Source organism: Syngnathus leptorhynchus, chromosome 12 (assembly GCF_054491065.1).
Source record: "Syngnathus leptorhynchus isolate UIUO chromosome 12, UIUO_Slep, whole genome shotgun sequence".
NCBI classification, from domain to species: domain Eukaryota; kingdom Metazoa; phylum Chordata; class Actinopteri; order Syngnathiformes; family Syngnathidae; genus Syngnathus; species Syngnathus leptorhynchus.
Window position 1 is genome coordinate 4,003,910 of NC_141206.1, and position 20,840 is coordinate 4,024,749.

Here is a 20,840-nt window from a genome sequence, read left to right on the forward strand (position 1 = left end):
CAGCTCGTTTTGGTGGTACTTGAGGAATTTTCAAGGTTGACTCTACATGTATTTGCAAATCTCGTTGTGTGCCTTAACATGTGAAGAAATTGACAATAAAGCGGACTTTGACTTTGAAATGTAATTGATTAAAAAATCATGCGTGTTTATTTTGTATTCTTAAATACTCGCTCAATATTATTAACAATAAAATCAGAACACATCCATTGAATGCAATTTTGCTCCTGTGATAAATATTTTGATATTCCATCATGAACTTCAACATGTTAAAAATGTTTCTGAACTTGTACTAGCAAGCTACAAGCTCTTGCATCATGAAGAGTTGCCAGAAAATCAGAAAAGACACACATGCCTTTGCAAAAGGACTGTTTTATTTACAGGATTTTTAATTTGAATTACAATACAAATGTTTATAGACTGAGAGTCCCCAGACACTGATAATTCTTTAAATCAGGAGTTGAGGAGTGTGAGCGCGTCTTTGTGTGGTATGTGTCGATATCTGCATGAAGTGTGGCAGCTTTGGCAAAGGGAAAAGTCCTTTAAAATATCAGCAGCCTCCTCTTTCCTACCATCAGTGACTCTCTCCTTTCTTTCCCACAACCTGCATGAATAGACCATTCATTTATTAGTAAAAAATTTTTTTTTTTACAAATTTTTTCTATTTGTTGTAATAGAGACATACCCTTTTGAAGTCATTCATGTTGGTGGCCTGTACTGGAGTACCAATGAATGTCAAGTAGTTTATTTTTGTTGTCTCCTCATCTCCTTGGTTTGATTTGATGAACAACTGGTGAATAGGTGGAGGGGGGGAAGACAAAAATATACTGGAAATGCATTTTTCTAGTCAAGTGGAAATGATCGTGTTTATATCAATCTTCAGTACGACATAGAGGTACCAAGAGTGTTCTGGTTCTTACCGTTACACTCTGCACATTCTGAAACTTGACATAGCGCAGTGGAATGATTCCATCGTCTTTGTAGTCTTCCTCCGCCAGTTCCAGAGTTTGAGTGGCTTCGTTTCGTTCAGCATCGTCGAAACCCATCGAGCGTGGGAGATTGATGAATATCTTCACCACTTTAGGGGACTGGGCTGGTACACAGACAAGGCGTACAACATTTAGCATGAGTGGAAAAATGATAAATAGACAGAAAAGAAGGCAAATAATTGTCAGAAAATATTGTTTAACATTCTTGAGGACAGGACAATTGACTCAAGTGGAGATCAGTACAAACAAACTCACTAAAGTCTGAGGACTGCAGCTTCATGGAGAAGAGCTTCACAGGCTGGTTGAAGGCGATAGTTATCAGCAACTGCAAAAAACAGAGGCAATATTCAAATATTACCTCCTCCTTATTGCGGTCACATCAACATAAAAACATTGCTTGTCGATGGCCGGTTTTGGTTAATATCCGGAGAAGATGAAATTAGCCTGTTGCTCTGGTTTGTTGTCTGTTAGGGCTCTGACCTGTTCATCACAATCTGACTCCAGGTAGGACGAGTCTTTCAGTAAGCAGTTGTCAAAGCCACAGTCATCGCTCTCGTTGAGGCACTCGCAACCGGCTTTGTTGACAAAAGGCATGAGGTCCATCTGGAACCAAAATAACGTACTATACTGCATTTTAGCTTTATTTGGAAAGTCAGCATAAAAGCCGGTAATAATGGTGCAACTTTGTAATGAAATAGCTTATATGTGACAAAATCATGCCCACTTACATATCCCTTTGGAATGTCAGAGTCCTCGCTGTTTCCTGGATCGTTTTCTGTGAGTTGTTTGATTTTGTCCTCAAGACCCGCTGCATCTGCTCCTTGATACTGGTCAACCCGATCCCTGTTCCTGAAGAATAAGAACGTCGGTGTGGCTGATATGTTGTTGGATTCCTTTGTTGTCTAGGAAAGAGAGAGTATGCGAGTTGACAAATATCAGAATTCACAATCCATGTGAAAACCTTATCTCGTAAAAATGTAATTATTTTATGTGTGAACATCACAGATTAAAAAAAAAAAAATCTAACAAACTTCTAGGTTGGATGAGGTATGAGGAGAAAGAATTTTACAGATGCAATGTTTGTAAACCACATCTCTTTTGCTATTTCAATTTGGAGGGAATTATTTTATCACTTTAAGAAATGATGCATCCTATTTGTTGTGTTTGAGATCAGACTGACCGGACAGACATGGACATCAACTTCAAGGAAGACAACCTGGGGATACTTATTACTCAACATGTTGAACGCTGGAGCTATTCTGACACATGGCCGGCACCTGAGGGGCAAGCAGAACATATTATAAACATGCTGTAGTCACAAAAAAGTACGCGAGTGAATGTTGATGACTATAAACTCACTTCATACAATAAAAGATCTACCTTGCATGTAGCAGAGCTATATTTGGTTACAAACTAAATAAAGTTGTACTGTTTTGTATGCATCCTAGTCTAGATATGACTATCTGACTCATGTAACCACAGTTAAATTATTATCAATATTATTATGATTATTATTCTTCTCAAAATTAGAGTTTGGTTCATTGCTAACTAAGTGACCAAAATATGCAGTCAATTGTCATCATGCAATCAAGAAGTTAAATATTGAACACCTACATATAATATGGCAGAATGACTGATGGCAAACACACGAGATATTTACCAAGTGTCAAAATACTGTACAACTAAAGCAAATTAGACAATTTTGTAGAGTCCATGCCTTCTAAGTGGTGATCAACAATCTGATGTTCTATTCTCGATCTACATTATAAGCCATTATATGAGATTTCACAATGTCCCAAAGCCAAGTGACCGAACGTAATAATGCAATGTCATTGTAAGCAACTCAGCTAGAAAAGCTAACATTAGCATAATGCTAACCTATAGACACACCATACATGTTTTTAGTTTTCAGATACAGATCTACACCGTTAATGGCATTTCTTCTAAATAGTAAATGCTGACCATTCGTGAACAAGGGGTCTGTGTTAAAGAGACATAGCTGATTGTAGGACGGACTCCAACGTGGGTCTTACCCGGCCATTGTGAACTTTACCACCGCGAGCCTCGAGCCGGCGGCCGCTAGCTCCGGTAGAAATTCCGGATCACTCCCAATCACTTTAACACCGACCATGGTAGACTTGCAGACGATGGAGGAAGTGTGGTCTAGTTACTGGCGATATATTTCTGAAAGAAGACAACTATGGTTGACTATTGTAAATAATATTGTTGTGTTTTTAGCTTTGCACAAGTAGCTCAAATTGGCTGTCTATTTTTCAGGAACACTCCAGACAGGGCAAGTGAATCAACACGTGACTTTCTGATTGACCAATAGGAGTGGGGAAAGGCGCGGCTTGTTTTTTCGCCGTCTCACATTCACATTTGTATTACCGCCACCTTCAGCATTGGAGTGTGAACACAACAAATCAGTATATTTATGTCGGCTTGATAAGACTTGTAACTGTGTTTTTCTTGCACCTTGAGTTATTATGAGGCTAAAAAAAATAACTCTATAAACATTATATTATGTAACGGACTGGGGAAACTACTTTTTAAAAACAGATTTGTACAGTGGTCATGAATATCCATTGTTTCCCACTATTTTATGTATAACATTGGTCAAAACGATTCTGTGACTTGGTTTAAGTTTGACATGGATGCATGTTTTTGTTTATAATCCATAGACTGAAAGGCAAATATGCAAAAGCGTGGAACTACCAATGTGGAGTAAACATAATTATTAATGCAAGTAAGTTTGCAAGTAAATTTGTTTTTCAACATTACATGTAGAGAAGGTTGCTAACCGATTTACAAAGCTCACATATTTTACAATAGTCATTCTCATTGAAGATTTTAATTAAGAATAATCATTTAATCACACGTATACCACTTGATCTGTCAAGCACACCTTGTCAGTACCTGCCCGGTGCTCACTTGTGAGGAGGTCGATCTTGCAGTCCCTGAATGCCACACTGCTTACTTACAATCGTGTGTTTGTGTGTGCAAGGGTGCAATGTGGTGTGTGGAACGTGTCAAACCGGTCGCGTGGGTTGGCGAGGGCCAGGCAGGTAAAGTTGCATGGGGGAGGAGGAAGGGCGGGGTGCCGTGGAGCTTCTTCAAGCAGGAACAAGGAAACATGGTGCGGCAACAGAGCGGTCGGACTCACACCTAAAGAGCTGGATTCTTTCATTTTTAAAAAAAAAATATTACCACTCATCAGTAAACAACACGTTGTAAGTATAAGTTTATTCTAATCAGAGACAGTCTTACTCGGTGACGTTTCAGTTTGTTGATCAAGACACCTTAAAGGGAGTGTCAGTGCTTCACCTGAGCGACTACTCTTCCATTCACATTTTTTTCCCCGTCAAAATTATATGTTCTTTTGTTTAACTGTATCCAAAATATATTTTAGCCCTATCAAAATTGTACAGTTGGAATTGAGCCAAAACTTAACAGTTTAAATTCCATTATCACATTTCAAGCCACAAATGTGCTTTCCAACAAACAATATCTATATTTTTGTGGGTTGACCTTGCGATAAAGACACGCACAGGCCTAATATTTCATAGGATAAACTAAATCAAATATCTCAATGCACAATTTAGGAAGTAAACAATGATGTAGTTTACAGTGATGCTTCATATAAGATGAATTTGGTTACTTTTCGCTACATGATACAGCAAACCTTTCCAGTCGGTCACAGTGTGATGCTGTACACCACCACTACAAAATGCAACTGCAGTAATTCAACAAATTACTGTTTAAAATCATCTGAAAAGGCAGAATTTTATTTATGTCCATTTTTTTCACAATTTTGTTGCCATGTGTCTATTTACAAACTGCACACACAATGTGAGATCAAAAATATGTTGATCTTTTGTTGTACACCTTTGAGAATAAAACTCAAATCATTTCATCCAAATAGTGATTATTATTATTATTTTTTTTTTGCGAATCTTAAATTGGGATTACTGATGAGTTTCCACTTCAACAAGAACACATAGGCCCTAACTTTACAGTTTACAAAACTTTATAATTTATAAACAAAATAAGAACCTTACGTTTCCCCCTGAATTCTGATTCTTCCCCCTACTAAAACATATAGGCAATATTTTATTAACCAGATTCAACAACTTGGAGAAGGCCATTTTGTTTTTCACCATAACTGTGCCCTAGAACTCAAAGGTTATTTTTTGTTTTTGTTTGGTGTGGACAGCTTTGGAAAGGTCCCTGACGTCAATTCCGTCAAACACTGTTTGGAACCAGGTGAGCCAGGTTCAATGTCGATGACATCACGTGTGGATGACTAGACATAATTTCCCACGACTGTCTCAAACATTTTGTAGCAAGACAGTGTAATCAGCAATCAGAATCTCTTAAAACAGCACAGAACACACCAAAAATAGCTTTACAGTACATGTTTTGAAAGGTTTAATCTTCACTTGGTGAAGCCCTTTAACGCTGCCCCCACTGTTTACCTTAAACAAGCAATGATCCAAAGTTTTGATTGGGGAAATATTGTCTGTCTTCTTCAAAGCGCTCACATTGATGGTGAGATTTATGACTACAAGAATGTGAAGGGACTGACTGTTGGAAGTACTTAAATCATTAAAAGATAAATCATGAGAAATATCAATATTTTTTCCATTTATTTTTAAATTAAATTTAGTTGAATTCATTGATAATATTTTCTGCGTATTCCAAAGTCAACCCAATTACCAAATCACCACTAGGGACGGAGACGAGCTAAGTTAATGTTCAACATTTTACAATTCAACTGCCACCCACCCAGAAATAGTCCTTTATGTTGAATAAATTGTCAATCCGCCTTGTAATAATTAGGGCAAGATTAATTTCTCCGTAAGGCTGGAACGTCATTTAAACTCAAGTTTACTATTTTCTGCCATCTAAAATCAACATAAACAAGGAATTATTTCTGTGAGTCTAAATTCATTATAACTGATGATTCCATGGCTTGATTGAGTTTTACAACTAGAAATAGACCTCTGTAAATAAAGTACTTATTTTTTCAGCCGACATGAATATGCATAGGAATTTATTGGTGCAATGCACGGGAGATATACCAGCATGGGATCTCTGTGGACTGGCGTTAAGTGGATTTCATTAGTTTAAGTCCTGCTGTGCCAACTGCTGGAGAATCTCAATTATGACTCGAGTCCAAGTCAATAGCTTTCATTTGATGCCATCATTCAATTGCCTGTTGTCACCTTCTCAATTGTATGACTTAAAGATGCAGCTATTTTTCTAGGCTTACATAAATCGGTAATACATTGGACAGGATTGGGTTGATAAATCCTCCCTAGAAAACAAAAACTTTCATCTTCTGAAATGAGCAAATCAGGATTTGTATTTACTAAAATATAAGGTGGCTAAATCAGTCACAAAACATAAGATAAAAGAAGATTTAAAAAAAAAAAAAGAGAGAAAATATTATGTTGAATTACTCTTTCAAATATGGGAAAGAAGAAATCTCCAAATATTAAAATGTTGTCTGTGACAGTCTGGACCAATCTCTATCCAAAAACCTTTTTTGTTTGATGAGCTTTTCATTCCAAGTCAATTGTTGACTTTATTATCAGTCACTTGTTCTGTCATGTAAATGTGGTTTCTTTAAATTGTTGACATGTTTGTGACTACACAATACAGATGCTTTAAAAGCGGAGTGAGGGAGTCCATCTTACCTGTACATCAAAATTTAGAAACAGTTTCTAAAAAGGCCGAATCTTTCCCCCACATACAATGCTGTCCTTCATCCCTTTGACAATAATTTAGCCTCTAATACTACATAAATACTAAACAAGCCACAGCTCATGCTTGTAGAACAGATTTGAAAGTTATTTATTTAAAACACTTGCAAAGGAACCTTAGGTGCTGCAGCGATGATGAGTTGTGCGTCGCCCTCATGGACAGATTAGTGTCAGTTGTCACAGGACAGATGCCTTAGGAAACCACAGACACAAACCATGGAGACCTCTCATTATGGAACGTTATCACTTGAGAAATCCTCAACTTTTATTTGCTGTCCTATGATTTCATTATTATTGAGTCAATGATACGGTAGAATGGAATTGAGATGTGATCTAAACGCAGTTTGTATTTGAACTTTTATCTTGTGTTGTTTTGTTTCATAATTGGGTGCCATTATGTTACATGACAGGTGGCGACCAATCCCTTCTATTTTTATTTGCTCACGGAGTGACATCTTTTTTTTCTCACTAATTGTGTTGATATTCCATTTTTTTTTTTTTTTTTTTGGTGTACTTCACCTTACCCGTCTGAGCGAGAGCTGAGACGACCCCCCCCCCACACACACACACATACTCTCAAGTTTCACTGTCGTCACCCACTCAGTAGATCACTTACCCCGCCCTCCCTCATTGTTTCCATAGTTACATCCCTTAGCCAGATACCAGCAAACCTGTTTTCTAAGTCAGTTGATGCCACCAATGAAGCAGTTTTATGTTTTAGATGTTCCTTAAAATGATTTTCTATCAGTCGTAAACAATGCAAGCTAAACTTCACCTAGGTCAGTTTTCGAATAATTAAATTCATCAACTTTCTGTACACCACGACGACATGTTGCTTCACATGTCTTATTGCTTGTACAGCTGCATGGTGTTTTTGCATTCTCACTCCAGGAAGGAAATATTATTTATAGTCTGATGGTGCAGTACATTCTCAAAAAGAAATTTGAGACCGCCAATGAAAACAAGTCATGTAACATTAATGGCGATCTGTTTTCATTTCTTTGTTTCTCTTTTTTTTTTCCCCCCCAATCACATTCGTGTTTTTAAGAGTTGACGTAACAACCGTATGGAAAGATTGTTTTGTCCTCACGAATGGTATGTTGTTCACCCGGATGATTTGGCTTGATTTTAAAAATAACTTGCATTTTTAAATCAAGATTTGTCCGTCTCAGTTGCCATACTGAACACAAATGAAAGTGCATGTAATTTGCCATGAAAAGAAAATAGGCCACTCTCTAGTCGGTTCCATAGTCCAATTATAACAACAATGTGTCAATCTGTTATGATGTTGAGCAGGGCTTATCACTAACACAGTCTAGTCTGCGGCAACATAGCACCACAAGTCTTAAGCGGTTATGATCTACTGTCTGCTTACAACGTTTTCTTTCGCAATGAACCATGTCTACGCCTCACTTAAGCAATAAACGAGACAACTTACCAATCAAACCCATTACCCCGCTCTCGTTTTCAATCCCAACCTACTTTTTGAATAGACAATACCTTTACCTGTTGCAATTAATTGCTCTTACTTACGAGGAGCATAACAGCATCAAAGATTGTAAAATCTGAATCCTTTTTCGTTTCTCAGAGATACTTGCAGCGTCAAAATGACGACGCGCCAGGCTGGCACCCACGGGTCTACGAGGCCCAACGATGAGGTCATGCCATACAGTGATGATGAGACGGATGATGAGCTGGATGTGAGCACAGATGAGGAAGAAGAAGAAGAACCGGCGCCAGGAGCCCCACCTCCCCCTGTGGAAGTTAGACCCACTGGTGAGACCATTCGTCCTCCGCCTGACCGCCTACCTATCCGTCTGGCCGTCCATCCGTCCACGAGCAGGATATATAATACATTATGCTAATAAATGATCTTTTCTAAGTTATACGTAGATCTAATAATGTGGCTATGCTTTGATGATACTTATAACATGTAGTCAGTACAAAAATGATACACTGCGTATTGAGTATGAGGGAGTATTGCTTAATTTGAACTATTTGGGACAATTTTATGCAAAAGTGACGTCAGAAGTAACGCAAACCTTAATATCCTCTCTCTTTTCTTTTTTTTTTTTTTTAGAAATTGGCTGGAAGGTGAAAGCCAATGACCGAGGTTACCACCACTTGCCAGAATTTGAAAAAAAAGTATTCCTGTGCATCAAGAAGAGCAGATACTCTGTAAGTGCACAAATCACGATACAACATGAAACAAAATGATTTGTCTCATTGTCCATATGATATTTAGTTTATGGTACTCAAACCATCATGTAAATCTCACTTGTGCAAGGTCATAAAAATGATTGTCGTCATTCTGGATATTTCTTCTTTCAGGGAAATGCCATCAAGACGTACAAATACAATGTCTTCACGTTTCTTCCCCTCAACTTGTACGAGCAGTTTAAGAGGGTTGCCAACATATACTTTTTGGCTCTGCTCATTCTACAGGTACAATTTCCATGCCTCGTCAGTGGCAAAAAAAACCCCAGATAATTGTCAATTAATGAAATATACATTTTGTTTTCGTAGTGTATTCCACAAGTTACAACTCTGCCTTGGTACACCACCTTGATCCCTCTGGTTGTGGTTCTGGGAGTAACTGCCATCAAAGACCTGGTGGACGATCTTGTAAGAAAAGCAAACCTACTGTCAGCATCCTGCGCTTACTGAAACAATATGGAATTTAGCATTTATATAATATATATAATATTTGTGTTTAAATGGCAACAAATAATTCTGATGCTATTTGATAGTCAATATATTGAGTTAGCTAAAATCACGGTCCCTCTTGCTTGATTTACCTTTCAGGCTCGACACAGGATGGACAAGGAGATTAATAATAGGAAATGTGAGGTTCTGCTGGATGGCAGGTCAGAACTTGTGCATGTTAATTTGCCATTATTTTTTATTTTTATTTTGGGTGAATTTTCAAGAAAACTGCACTACTAATCGAAAGAGCTTGCCTCAAATCGTTTCAGTTCAATTTTTAAGACTACCATTTTCTTGTTTGTCATTTCATGATATCTTATATGTTGCCTTTTTTCCATTTAAGATTAAAATGAGCTTTTCTTTTTGTATTGACAAATTGTGACAATATTCCGTTATATTCCTTGCTCAGGTTTCAAGAGTCAAAGTGGAGACACATCGAGGTGGGAGATGTCATTCGCTTGAAGAAAAATGACTTCATTCCGGTATGTGTAATTTACTCATAGGTGTACGTAAATGTGAGTATGATTGTTTGTCTATATTTGGCCTGCAATTTGATTTGGTATTATTTCTTGAGCTTGTGTTGACCAATAGGAAAGGTCTGAATCACAATACTACTGTTGTAATACAAAAAATTAAACAAACAAAATAAATAAATGAACAATGATATGCTACCGTACGTGTATTCTATTTAAACAATTTTGCTTTAGCTGCTCACAATTCAAATGGGCTCTGACTGTGTTGTACAGGTATGTTGCATGACTTGTCCAGTGTGTCAGATTCTATTGTTTGTTTTGTGTTACAGGCGGACATATTGCTTTTGTCTAGTTCAAACCCAAACAGCCTTTGCTATGTGGAAACAGCAGAGCTTGATGGGTGAGGCCCCTATATTTAATTTTGATCTTTTCTCTAAATAAATTAAATAAAACTCCAAGGAAATGCTTATACAATTATACATACAGTCAAGAATTTAAAATGTCAACACATATCGAACTATATTTGATTGATGAAGCAAAGGCTTTGTATTTGCCTTTTTTTTTCTTCTTCTCCGTGTTCTTTGTCAACACATTACCATGACTCATTGTCAAGGAAGCCAACAGCAAATATTTTTTTCTCTTTGACGTGACTCTTTTTTTTATGACAAAGAAATATTTATTTTCAAATATTTAAAATCAAACTATAAATGCCCAGATGATACGAACAGAAACCTAGTAAAGTAATCGAAACAAAGTGCTTGTTGTATGTGGATCTTTTTATTCATCGAGAACATCTGTTCTGATCGTCATCATCCAACGCCCATCCCAATGTTTGGTAATGAATTCTTGTGTGTCTTTTTTTTTTTTCCTTTTCAGAGAAACCAACCTAAAGTTTAAGCTGGGACTTCGAGTAACTGATGAAAGACTACAGGAGGAACGTCAAATGGCTCAGTTTGATGGTATACTGTTTAACTTGTATCTGTTTTGAATTTCAGTTCATGAACTTATAAGTAATACAAATGATAAAAATGTATTTTAAAAAAATAAGAATATCTACTTTTTAATTAGGGTACATGCAGGATGTTTATTTATTGTTTTAATTTGTAAATAATTATTTGGACTATTTATGCGACCCCATCTCTTTTATAGCTTTGATTGAGTGTGAGGAGCCCAACAACCGTCTGGATAAGTTCACTGGCGTGATGCACTGGAAGAGAGAACGCTATCCGCTAGACCTGGACAACATGCTGCTCCGAGGCTGCAAAGTCAGAAATACTGAAGCATGTCATGGAGTTGTCATCTTTGCAGGTTCGAATATCGCTTCATGTGTTAAATGTATACTACTGATTGACAATAAAATGTCTGTAGCTCTATACACAACATCCGATGTGTGTTCTTTTGAAGTCAACTTAAAGAAGTACTTCTATATTCCAATATCGAATTTTCTGTAAAATTCATGGCAATTTTTACATCTTATAATGACATATTTCTAGTTCCTGATCATACACTCACAAAAGTCTTGCGTACCGATACATTGAACTAGGACTGGTATCGGCATAGATACTGATACCTGGTATCGGTACTGTCCCTTCCCTATTCCTTAAGTTTTGCTTTTTCCTCTGAAGGTGCGGACACAAAAATCATGAGAAATGGTGGAAAATCAAGGTTCAAGAGGACCAAGATTGACGAGCTGATGAACTATATGGTTTACACTGTGAGTTGAACTTGAATAACCTGCAATCATTACGGATTTTATGATTTGATACATACAAACATGGTGTAGATTAGCATAGTTATTGATTAATTGATGAAACAACCGTGTGGTTTTATCGTTGATTTATGGTCTTGATGCCTAGAAGGCATAATAACGTAGGCGGCATTCATTTGAATGCTTCCCTGAACCTAAAAGGAAATGCAGTTTCATAAACATCAGGTTGTCCTTATTAGAAGTGTGTGTTAAAAAATGTGATTTTTGTCTTGACAACTCGATAGATCTTTGTTCTCCTGATCCTGGTGGCAGCGGGACTTGCCATTGGTCACAGCTTCTGGTATGAGGAAATCGGGTCCAAGGCCTGGTATTTGTATGACGGGAGAGAGGACGGTACCTCCTATAGAGGATTCCTCAGCTTCTGGGGCTACCTCATTGTTCTGAACACCATGGTACCGATTTCACTCTATGTCAGGTTAGTAAAAGGAATAATCCCTTATCTGACTCTGTTGATACTGATAAATATCAATAATAATATTTAAGAGTTTTGTTGTGGTAACAAGATAACAGAAAATTGTAAAATTGAGTTTCACTTCGTGTTGCGACAGTCCTACCCGTACAATCCATCACAGTTAATCGACAATTTTTTTTTTTTGGGAGCTATTTTATTGAAATATTACCTTTTTTTTTTATTTCAAATTGATAAGCTCTGAAGTAAATTATTGTTTATCTAAAAGGTCACCACTCCAATGTGTCAGTATTCTTTGGTTGCTCTGTGTTTAGTGTGGAGGTGATCCGTCTAGGCCAGAGTAAATTTATCAACTGGGACCTGCAGATGTACTATGCAGAGAAAGACACACCAGCAAAGGTACGTTGTGAATGCACAAAACATATCGGGGCGTTGTTTTCTTACAGTAGGTGTAGCCTGAAAAACACTCTGACTTCAATTATTTGAGTATGACAAATGTTTGGAATGACTCTTTGCTTTTGGGATTAGTCCACTTCTTGTGAGATTCAATCGGGGCTATCCCTTCTGATGCAATTCTCGACAGGCTCGAACCACCACCCTGAATGAGCAGCTTGGACAGATTGAATACATCTTCTCAGACAAGACGGGAACACTGACACAAAACATTATGCAGTTCAAAAAGTGCACTATCGCTGGGCGCAGCTATGGTAAAGTTCAAACTTATTATATAGACTCTGTTTTGAAATTATATTGCATTGAGATTTTGCCTTATTCATAACAGGTGACCCAACCACTGCTGAGGGAGTGCGTCTGGACCGCGGAAAGGTAATACTGAAAACATCAGTTTATAATTTTCTTTAGTTCTATTTATTGGATCTCAGTGTCTCGAAAGAAAACGTATCTCTCCTAAAAGCCAGTGGACTGGAGCTGGAATCAGTATGCTGACAAAAAGTTCCAGTTTATGGACAATTCCCTTGTCGCCTGTTTGCGAGCCAAGAAGGATAAAGAGGCAATCGAGTTCTTCAGACTCCTCTCCCTTTGTCATACTGTCATGGTGGAAAACAAGGATGGTAATTATAACTTATTCATGTTGATGATATTGTATATTCATTTCAATTTGTGAAATCTAATCTATATGCAAGTGTTCTATGTCAAACTATTAACATGTAGTCTATGTTCCTTCTTTTAGGTGAATTGGTGTACCAAGCAGCGTCCCCAGATGAGGGCGCACTGGTGACAGCAGCTCGGAACTTTGGCTTGGTTTTTCTTTCCCGAACTCAGGACACAATCACTATCAGAGAAATGGAACAGGAGAAAACTTTCGAGATGTTAGCGCTGCTCGATTTCAACTCCGACCGCAAACGCATGTCTATCATCTGTATGAGTACTCGCGGAAACACATCATTTTGATCACGAATGTTGCATTAAGCAGAGAACGTTGAATCTAATGAAATTAATCTCTTGGTCTTCCAGTGAAGTTTCCAGATGGTCGTATTCGTTTATACTGCAAAGGAGCTGACACGGTCATCTACGAGCGACTTTCACCCAATTCTAAGCACAAGGAGTCAACTCAGATTGCTTTGGATGTGAGCTCATTTTGCTTAACTCTGATTTCAACAAGTAAGATTTGGTCTGGGGAGGATCAAAGATATCTAAAACAAAAAAATAAAAATTTACAAACACCCAAAAATTCTTCAAAAAATACCAAACATTCACTATATGATTCCTAGGGGGGGGGGGGTGAAAAAAGAAATCCTGGAATAATAAAAATACTTAAGACACTTATCTGGTCTGGCACCAGAGCATATGTCAGATGGGAAGGGCTCAGTGCCCCCGCGGACCTCCCACAAGCTCCGCCAGTGATAGTAAATGCACAAAATATCTGAAACAGTGTTGAACACGTTGCTATTTCCCCTGCAGAAATTTGCCAACGAGACCTTGCGAACACTTTGCCTGTGCTACAAAGACATCAGCAGTAGTGAGTATGAAGCCTGGTCCAGGAAACACATGGATGCTCAGGTCACCCTGGTCAACAGAGATGCTGCCCTCGATGAAGTGTATGAGATGATTGAGAAAAACCTTATGGTGGGTGGAAAATGCTTTGTTGTTTGAACCTTTTGTCAGTTATATACATATATATATATATATATATATATATATATATATATATATATATTTATATGTCTGTATGTAAAACTTTGCCTTTCTGTTCAGCTGATTGGGGCAACAGCCATCGAAGACAAACTGCAAGAAGGAGTACCGGAAACCATCGCTAAACTGGCACAGGCTGATATCAAGATCTGGGTTTTGACTGGAGATAAGAAAGGTACTGGAAATTCAGGAGAACAAGCAATGAAAGAAAATGTACAGATAATTATGCTAAAGTAATGAGTAAAAAAAAAAATGGTTTGAGTACCAATTTACTAATTTCTGTATTTTGTTTTATTTCCTTCTTCCAGAAACGGCAGAGAATATTGGTTTTTCATGCTCCCTTTTGACGAATGACATGCAAATTCATTATGGAGAGAATGTCAAGTAAGTTATCTTTTGAGGAATCATCTTCTACCATTTCTCTACAAACATCATCTAACAATAGCAAAATGTGAAGGATTCAGTTATTATAGTGTCAACTTTGTAAAAATATGCTTCAGAAGACTTGCTTCCTTGGTAAAGCAAAGTATCATAGTTAGGCTAGTGTCTCAGACTCATTGTCACTGGATTTATTTGTTTGTCATCAGTGAGAAGTTAAGTCTCCGTCAGGCGAAGCGAAGACGCGAGCCTCCCACTGAGAGCCGAGGCAGAAAGAAACTTGCAGAGCCATTTTTCCCGGAACCAGGCAAAAATGCGCTCATTATCACCGGAGGATGGCTGGTAATTTTTATTTTAGTTGATTTGTTTTAATTCCATACCGTTTCATTTTTAATCTAAATATTCCCGACTGTGATTTTTTTTCCCCTCTCTGTACCACTTTCCAAAAATGCTCTGTTTAAGTATTAGTCTTTAAAATGTACTGATATACAAAAGATATATATATTTTTTGAAGTAATATTATGCAATAGTGAGTTGGTGCTTAGGAAGAGAAGAGTCACAGTACTTAAATACGGCTGAAGAAAGTGGTTTCAACTTGTACTTTGCCTTCACTTTCTCAGAACGAAATTCTGTACGAAAAGAAGAAGAAACGCCGCCGTTTGCGTCTTCGTCGTCTGGGAAAGCGACCGCCCCCCAACAGCCCTCAGGACGGACAGCCAATGAACGAATGGGAGAAGGAGATGAGACAGGTAAAAAAAAAAAAAGCGAGAATGCACAGTTGAAATGATTTGAGTGATGAAAGTATTTTTTCTTGCCAGATTGACTTTGTGGACATGGCTTGTGAGTGTGAATCAGTCATTTGCTGTCGCGTGACACCAAAGCAGAAAGCTAATGTGGTCAGTTTGGTGAAGAAGTATAAGAAGGCAGTGACGCTATCCATAGGTGATGGGGCCAATGATGTCAACATGATTAAGAGTATGTATGCCATCATGTATCTACAACATTTCATCATCACTAATCTTGCCCATATTCATCTTTATTCAGCCTGACTGTGAATAGCAGTTTTCTCTGAGTAATTAATGTTCCCTTTAAAAGTTTTTATTAATTGCGTATTTTTATAGTTCAATCCATAAATTATGCCAAAGCACATCAAATTTCAAGTGCTTAAAAACATCTTCAAACATTCCTAAAAATACACAAAACATTCAGTAGGTAGTAATTTAAAAATGCTTACAAGTGAATTTTTCCGTGAACGCTGAATATGTTCCTAAAAAAAAAAATCCATTAATGAATGAATTTGCAAGTAGTGAGCAATTACGTTGTGAAGATCCACTGTACATACATTTTCATGGCACACTTTCTTTTGCATCATCAACATCTTATTCCCCCATTTGCCGTTCCTCCAGCCGCAGATATCGGGGTTGGCATCAGTGGTCAAGAGGGGATGCAGGCTGTGATGTCCAGTGACTTTGCTTTTGCTCAGTTCCGTTACTTGCAACGACTCCTGCTTGTGCACGGACGCTGGTCCTACATTCGAATGTGCAAGTTCCTTCGGTTCTTCTTCTTCAAGAACTTTGCTTTCACATTGGTCCATTTTTGGTACTCTTTCTTCAGCGGATACTCTGCACAGGTCAGGATCATGCTTTCCTGAACAATAAATGTGATCCTAGGCATTATATAGGTATTATATTTCATTGTAATTGTTATCTGTCTTTAGGTGGCCTATGAGGACTGGTTCATCACGCTCTACAATCTTTTTTACAGCAGCTTACCTGTTCTTCTAGTTGGACTCCTCGATCAGGTAAAAACAACCCTGTCATACTTCAACATGATGTACTGACATCTGAAGGTTCAACTTTTATATTTCTATGCATTGTGTTTAACTCTGAAATGAAATATTTACCCACCAAGCCGTACATTTCATCGTACAGTTTCCACTGTCAGCTATGTAAATAGAATGACATCAAGTTAGCATGCATCATTGAATTGAAGGTGTGCGACTGTACTGGTTGTGTTTTCCCATACCATTGCTATTGACACACACACACACACACACACACACACACACACACACACACACACACCAAAAATCTATTGCCAACAACTCCAGAAATTGTCTGTCTTTTAGGATGAATTATTTCAAATTGATCTGTGGCAAATCAATCTGTAGATCTGCAAGTGATCCTCTTCCATTTCCATTTGCCGCAGGATGTTAATGACAGACTGAGCCTCAAATTCCCCAAGCTATATCAACCTGGTCAGCAAGGGACCTTGTTCAACTACAAAAACTTCTTCATCAGCTTGTTCCACGGCATCTTCGTCTCCCTCATTATCTTCTTCATTCCTTACGGAGCATTCCTGCAAACCATGGGGCAAGATGGCGAAGCACCTTCAGATTACCAGTCTTTCGCCGTTGTCACCGCCTCATCGCTGGTTTTTACGGTCAACCTCCAGGTTAGTCACTCACACAATGGCCAGATTGTATAGCAAAATCAACTTTGACATCAGAATTTATTGATGACGACCACTTGAATATCTACAATGACATTTGTGTCATTGAGAAATGTTTAGAGAGGACATCTTTTGTTCAGTGTTGTAACTGAAACAATATAAAACATGATCATTGTTGCTGCCTTTAGATCTCCCTGGATACCTCCTACTGGACCTTTGTCAACTGTTTTGCTGTTTTAGGAAGCATAGCCATTTATTTTGGCATTATGTTTGACTTGCACAGTGCTGGAATTCACGTCATCTTTCCTCGCCATTTTACTTTCACAGGTCAGTCAGTCATTTAACGTCTTCTCTACAGTGTGAATATCTGGATGCCATAATAAGAGCTCAAATAAAAGGCGCTCAAACTCCGATGTCTTTTTGTCACTAACCGTGTTAACAATATTCCGTTTTATACAGGGGCAGCATCAAACGCTCTCCGCCAGCCTTACTTGTGGTTAACCATAATCCTCACAGTGGGAATCAGCTTGTTGCCAGTCATCTGCATCCAGTTCCTACATAAAGTTATCTATCCTTCCGTGGGAGATAAGGTAAGGTCAAATTTGAAGGCCTTAAATGAAAAGGAAAATTGACAACTTAGTTTGACTAATCAAAGTTGCCTGTGAGCTGGAGTTGAATCATTTCATATTTTTTTTCCCCAGATCCAGAGAAATAGGAAGAGGTATGAATTGGAAATGCAACAGGAGGCAAATAAAAGGGCGCCAGCCTTCCAACGCGGCGGACGTTCCCGCCGCTCTGGCTATGCCTTCTCCCACTCCCGAGGCTATGCAGACCTCATCGCCTCTGGGCGGAGCATTCGGAGACGCCCGGCGTCGCGGGTTGGGCCCCAGAGTAGCATCAGGGAGGTTTCTGAAAGAGGTGAGAACACTTGATGATTGGAGACTAGTGACAATATGCTGGGATTCCCATTTCTGGAATCGCCATCGAAGGGGGACCCATCTGCGACAACACTGATGTCAAGACTGGAAAACTCGGCATAGAAAAGACATTTAAGTTGAGATATATTTTCAAATGGATGTTTAAGTGCTTTTGAAAGTGACATCACAAAAGAACTGAGGCACCTTTTCCATCCTCTATGCACAGACTCTTATATGCTAAACCAAAGACAAACAACTGACATTTTGTGTGACTCGCAATGTCATTTATTTAACTCGGGATTTTAAAACATAAAGCTTTATTTTTTAAGTTAGTTAACCTCACCCAACCTGCCTTTCCCCCTTGTCACCACCACTGCCACATGATTCCAGCTCCATCCTACACTTGAAATTAACATTTCTATCACATTTTATCTCCATAATTAATGATTCAATTGTTACATTTGTTTTTGTCCGTTAAAATTCTAAACTGATGGTCTTTTTATTTTAACACAGTTCAAAATTTTTATAATACTTTAAGGAGGAATGTTACTGTCATATATGCAACTTGGATTATTGTAAAGTGTCACTTCATTTAATTTGTGAACATTTCTCCTCTGCTGAATCAAGTGCCTGAGACAGTTCTCACAATCACTCATTTTGTAATGTAATTCAGTCCAAATCATATTTATCATGCCTAAAAAAAAATCCCTCCTTTCTATCCAGTAGATAGATGTAAACAATCTTAATCTTCCCCTTATTTTTCAATATTTGCATCCTCGCGTGTAAATATACAAATGTTTGTTTACATTAAATTGTCATTTCATTAGCCCTACAATTTATTTATCTGCCATACACATTTGAGCCAAAACTGAGACATTGTTGTTCTGTTACTGTTTGCAGATGTGTTTTTTAACCTAATGATTAAGGCAGTTCAACCAGAAATGCTTGTGTGGTTGTTGGGTTGAGTTGATATTTTATCATAGTGTTGTTAATAAAAGTCAAGGGTATATGTATCAATCTGAAACTCTGGTTTCTTCTCATCTCCTTTTGTGTGTGACATGTAGAATTGTATTTCACTTAAAGGGGCCCTGACATCAAATTCTAAACTTTTTTTTTTACGTTTTTAATCATCAATATGTATCGCCCAGCATGAATAAGTCTGGAAAGTTGTGGGAAGAATGACCCATGTTTCCCTTGCCTATGACTTTGTATGAAAAAAACAAAAAACCCAGGACTCTGAAATTAGCTGTTTTCAGTTTGTGATGACACTAACTCCCCCCCCCCCCCCCCGCTTTTTTTCAATTTATGATTCCACCTAACTCCACCCTCCATTTTTTTTCAATCTATGCACCTGCCAAAATTTCAACACAAACTACCATGCAGGTACAGCTGGAGAGCAACCGCCTCGTTCTTCTCATTACACCTGAGACACAGACAGGCTTGTGGTTGGTTAAATACACCCAAACTCCCAAAAAAAACGTGTTAGTTTGTGGCAAACATTTTATGGACAATTGAGCAATTTAGGACAATGCAACTGTGGATTTGCAGAACATTTTTCACTTTCCTCTGGAATTGATACCAACTCTCACTGTAACACCATGTTTGTTCAAGTAAGTCTATTTTCCTTCAGTATGTGATACAACATATTGTGACCTTGTTTGAGTCATTTGATTTGCATGTGGAACAGGTGAAGCAAAAAAAAAAAAGGCCAGCCTTTACCATGCTTACCAAAATCCACTCATTCAATGCTAGGTTAATAGTAGACCGGATGGTTGTTGATCTTGCTGCAAAGCTTATGTCAGAGCTCCTTGTCTTCAAGATTTCGGGGAGGTTTAAGTCTTTTTTTTTTTTTTTTTGGGTGGGTTGAGGTTGGGCGTAGGTTAGGGCTGAAAAGTTGGCTCTGTGTTGTGTCGAAATCCAAAAGCATGGCTGCTTTGTCCGTCCATCCGTCCATCTGTCTATCTGTCTATCAATCCATACAGTTCCAGATGCAATTGCTTTTATTTAGTTATTTCTGTTTGGCAATAATAATTACAACCGCTGGGTGTCACTGCAAGACAACACTTTATTTTTTGGAATGAAATGGATTTTGACAGCCAACCAAGTGTAATATTACAACAAGATAAAACAAAAGAGATAATTTAAGAAAACAAATGAATAAGTGAATATAAAATTCTGTGTGCCTAAACACAACAGTTTGAGGTGAGGAGTCACTCACACTGGTGCTTGACATTGATGTTATGAATAAATTCTTCCAAAGTTCACAATTTGCTCATGTAGTATGCACATTTTTTTCTTGGAAAATTATGACTTTAATCTCATGAGGCATTTATACTTTATTTTTATTTTTCTAACCCATCACCCACCCCCATAATCCACAAATCTATGACATTATATTCAATCTGGCTTTTAAAAGTTTCAAATGTATTTCATCATGTTACCGGTGTAACACTGTTCCAGCATGTTAAATTATTTTTAGACATCTACCAGACTCTGTCAAATCTACATCAGTACCACATCAGAGGCCTCAAGGCCCGCATAGATAATGCTCTCCATATTTACAGTTTGAGGAGGATTAAGCGCTTTTGACTAGATCCCATTTGTGTGAACCTATTAGTGCCTAGTGCTCCAGGCTCCCTTTGATTCGCTTCTGAGATTAGGTAAAGGTATTATAGTAAGAGGATCGGCTCGCCTCGAGGTGAGAGGCTCATCTATACAGTACAGGCAGAACGAGAGGAACACACACAAAGACATGGACATACTCTCACAATTTGACACATGGTTGTTTCATTATGCATGTGAACATTTTTACAATGAAAAATCAAGAAGGGGAAAG

General features: G+C 38.0%; 3 protein-coding genes across 5 annotated transcripts in view; 2 read left to right on the forward strand and 1 right to left on the reverse strand.

Moving 5' to 3' along the window:
- Nucleotides 1-357: 357 nt before the first annotated feature.
- On the reverse strand, nucleotides 358-4,063 carry txnl1 (thioredoxin-like 1). 2 transcript variants are annotated; one of them, XM_085926761.1, is made up of 9 exons: nucleotides 3,903-4,063; nucleotides 3,020-3,170; nucleotides 2,167-2,263; nucleotides 1,715-1,888; nucleotides 1,467-1,589; nucleotides 1,242-1,311; nucleotides 918-1,090; nucleotides 683-787; nucleotides 358-601 (listed from the first exon to the last, which is right to left on the reverse strand). In XM_085926761.1, exons 2-9 carry the CDS (start codon nucleotides 3,115-3,117, stop codon nucleotides 572-574), a joined length of 870 nt encoding a protein of 289 aa, XP_085782887.1. In that variant the 5' UTR covers nucleotides 3,118-3,170; nucleotides 3,903-4,063; the 3' UTR covers nucleotides 358-571. The 2 variants fall into 2 exon arrangements, with proteins under 2 accessions (XP_085782887.1, XP_085782886.1); XM_085926760.1 differs by having other exon boundaries at nucleotides 3,892-4,050.
- Nucleotides 3,935-19,028, forward strand: atp8b1 (ATPase phospholipid transporting 8B1). The gene is made up of 30 exons (XM_085926757.1): nucleotides 3,935-4,216; nucleotides 8,340-8,527; nucleotides 8,832-8,929; nucleotides 9,083-9,196; nucleotides 9,278-9,376; nucleotides 9,557-9,618; nucleotides 9,867-9,939; nucleotides 10,260-10,330; nucleotides 10,807-10,889; nucleotides 11,080-11,238; nucleotides 11,556-11,644; nucleotides 11,923-12,113; nucleotides 12,422-12,506; nucleotides 12,691-12,814; nucleotides 12,889-12,932; nucleotides 13,021-13,177; nucleotides 13,297-13,485; nucleotides 13,581-13,693; nucleotides 14,028-14,192; nucleotides 14,322-14,433; nucleotides 14,567-14,642; nucleotides 14,846-14,978; nucleotides 15,257-15,385; nucleotides 15,455-15,611; nucleotides 16,043-16,266; nucleotides 16,354-16,437; nucleotides 16,845-17,090; nucleotides 17,276-17,414; nucleotides 17,547-17,677; nucleotides 17,789-19,028. Exons 1-30 carry the CDS (start codon nucleotides 4,062-4,064, stop codon nucleotides 18,017-18,019), a joined length of 3,921 nt encoding a protein of 1,306 aa, XP_085782883.1. The 5' UTR covers nucleotides 3,935-4,061; the 3' UTR covers nucleotides 18,020-19,028.
- Nucleotides 19,029-19,170: 142 nt separating this feature from the next.
- tcf4 (transcription factor 4) overlaps nucleotides 19,171-20,840 on the forward strand; it is a 161,253-nt gene continuing 159,583 nt past the window's right edge. For both annotated transcript variants that reach the window (XM_085926759.1, XM_085926758.1), the window contains exon 1: nucleotides 19,171-19,614. The gene's annotated coding sequence lies outside the window, so the exon portion shown is untranslated. The remainder of the gene's footprint in view (nucleotides 19,615-20,840) is intronic.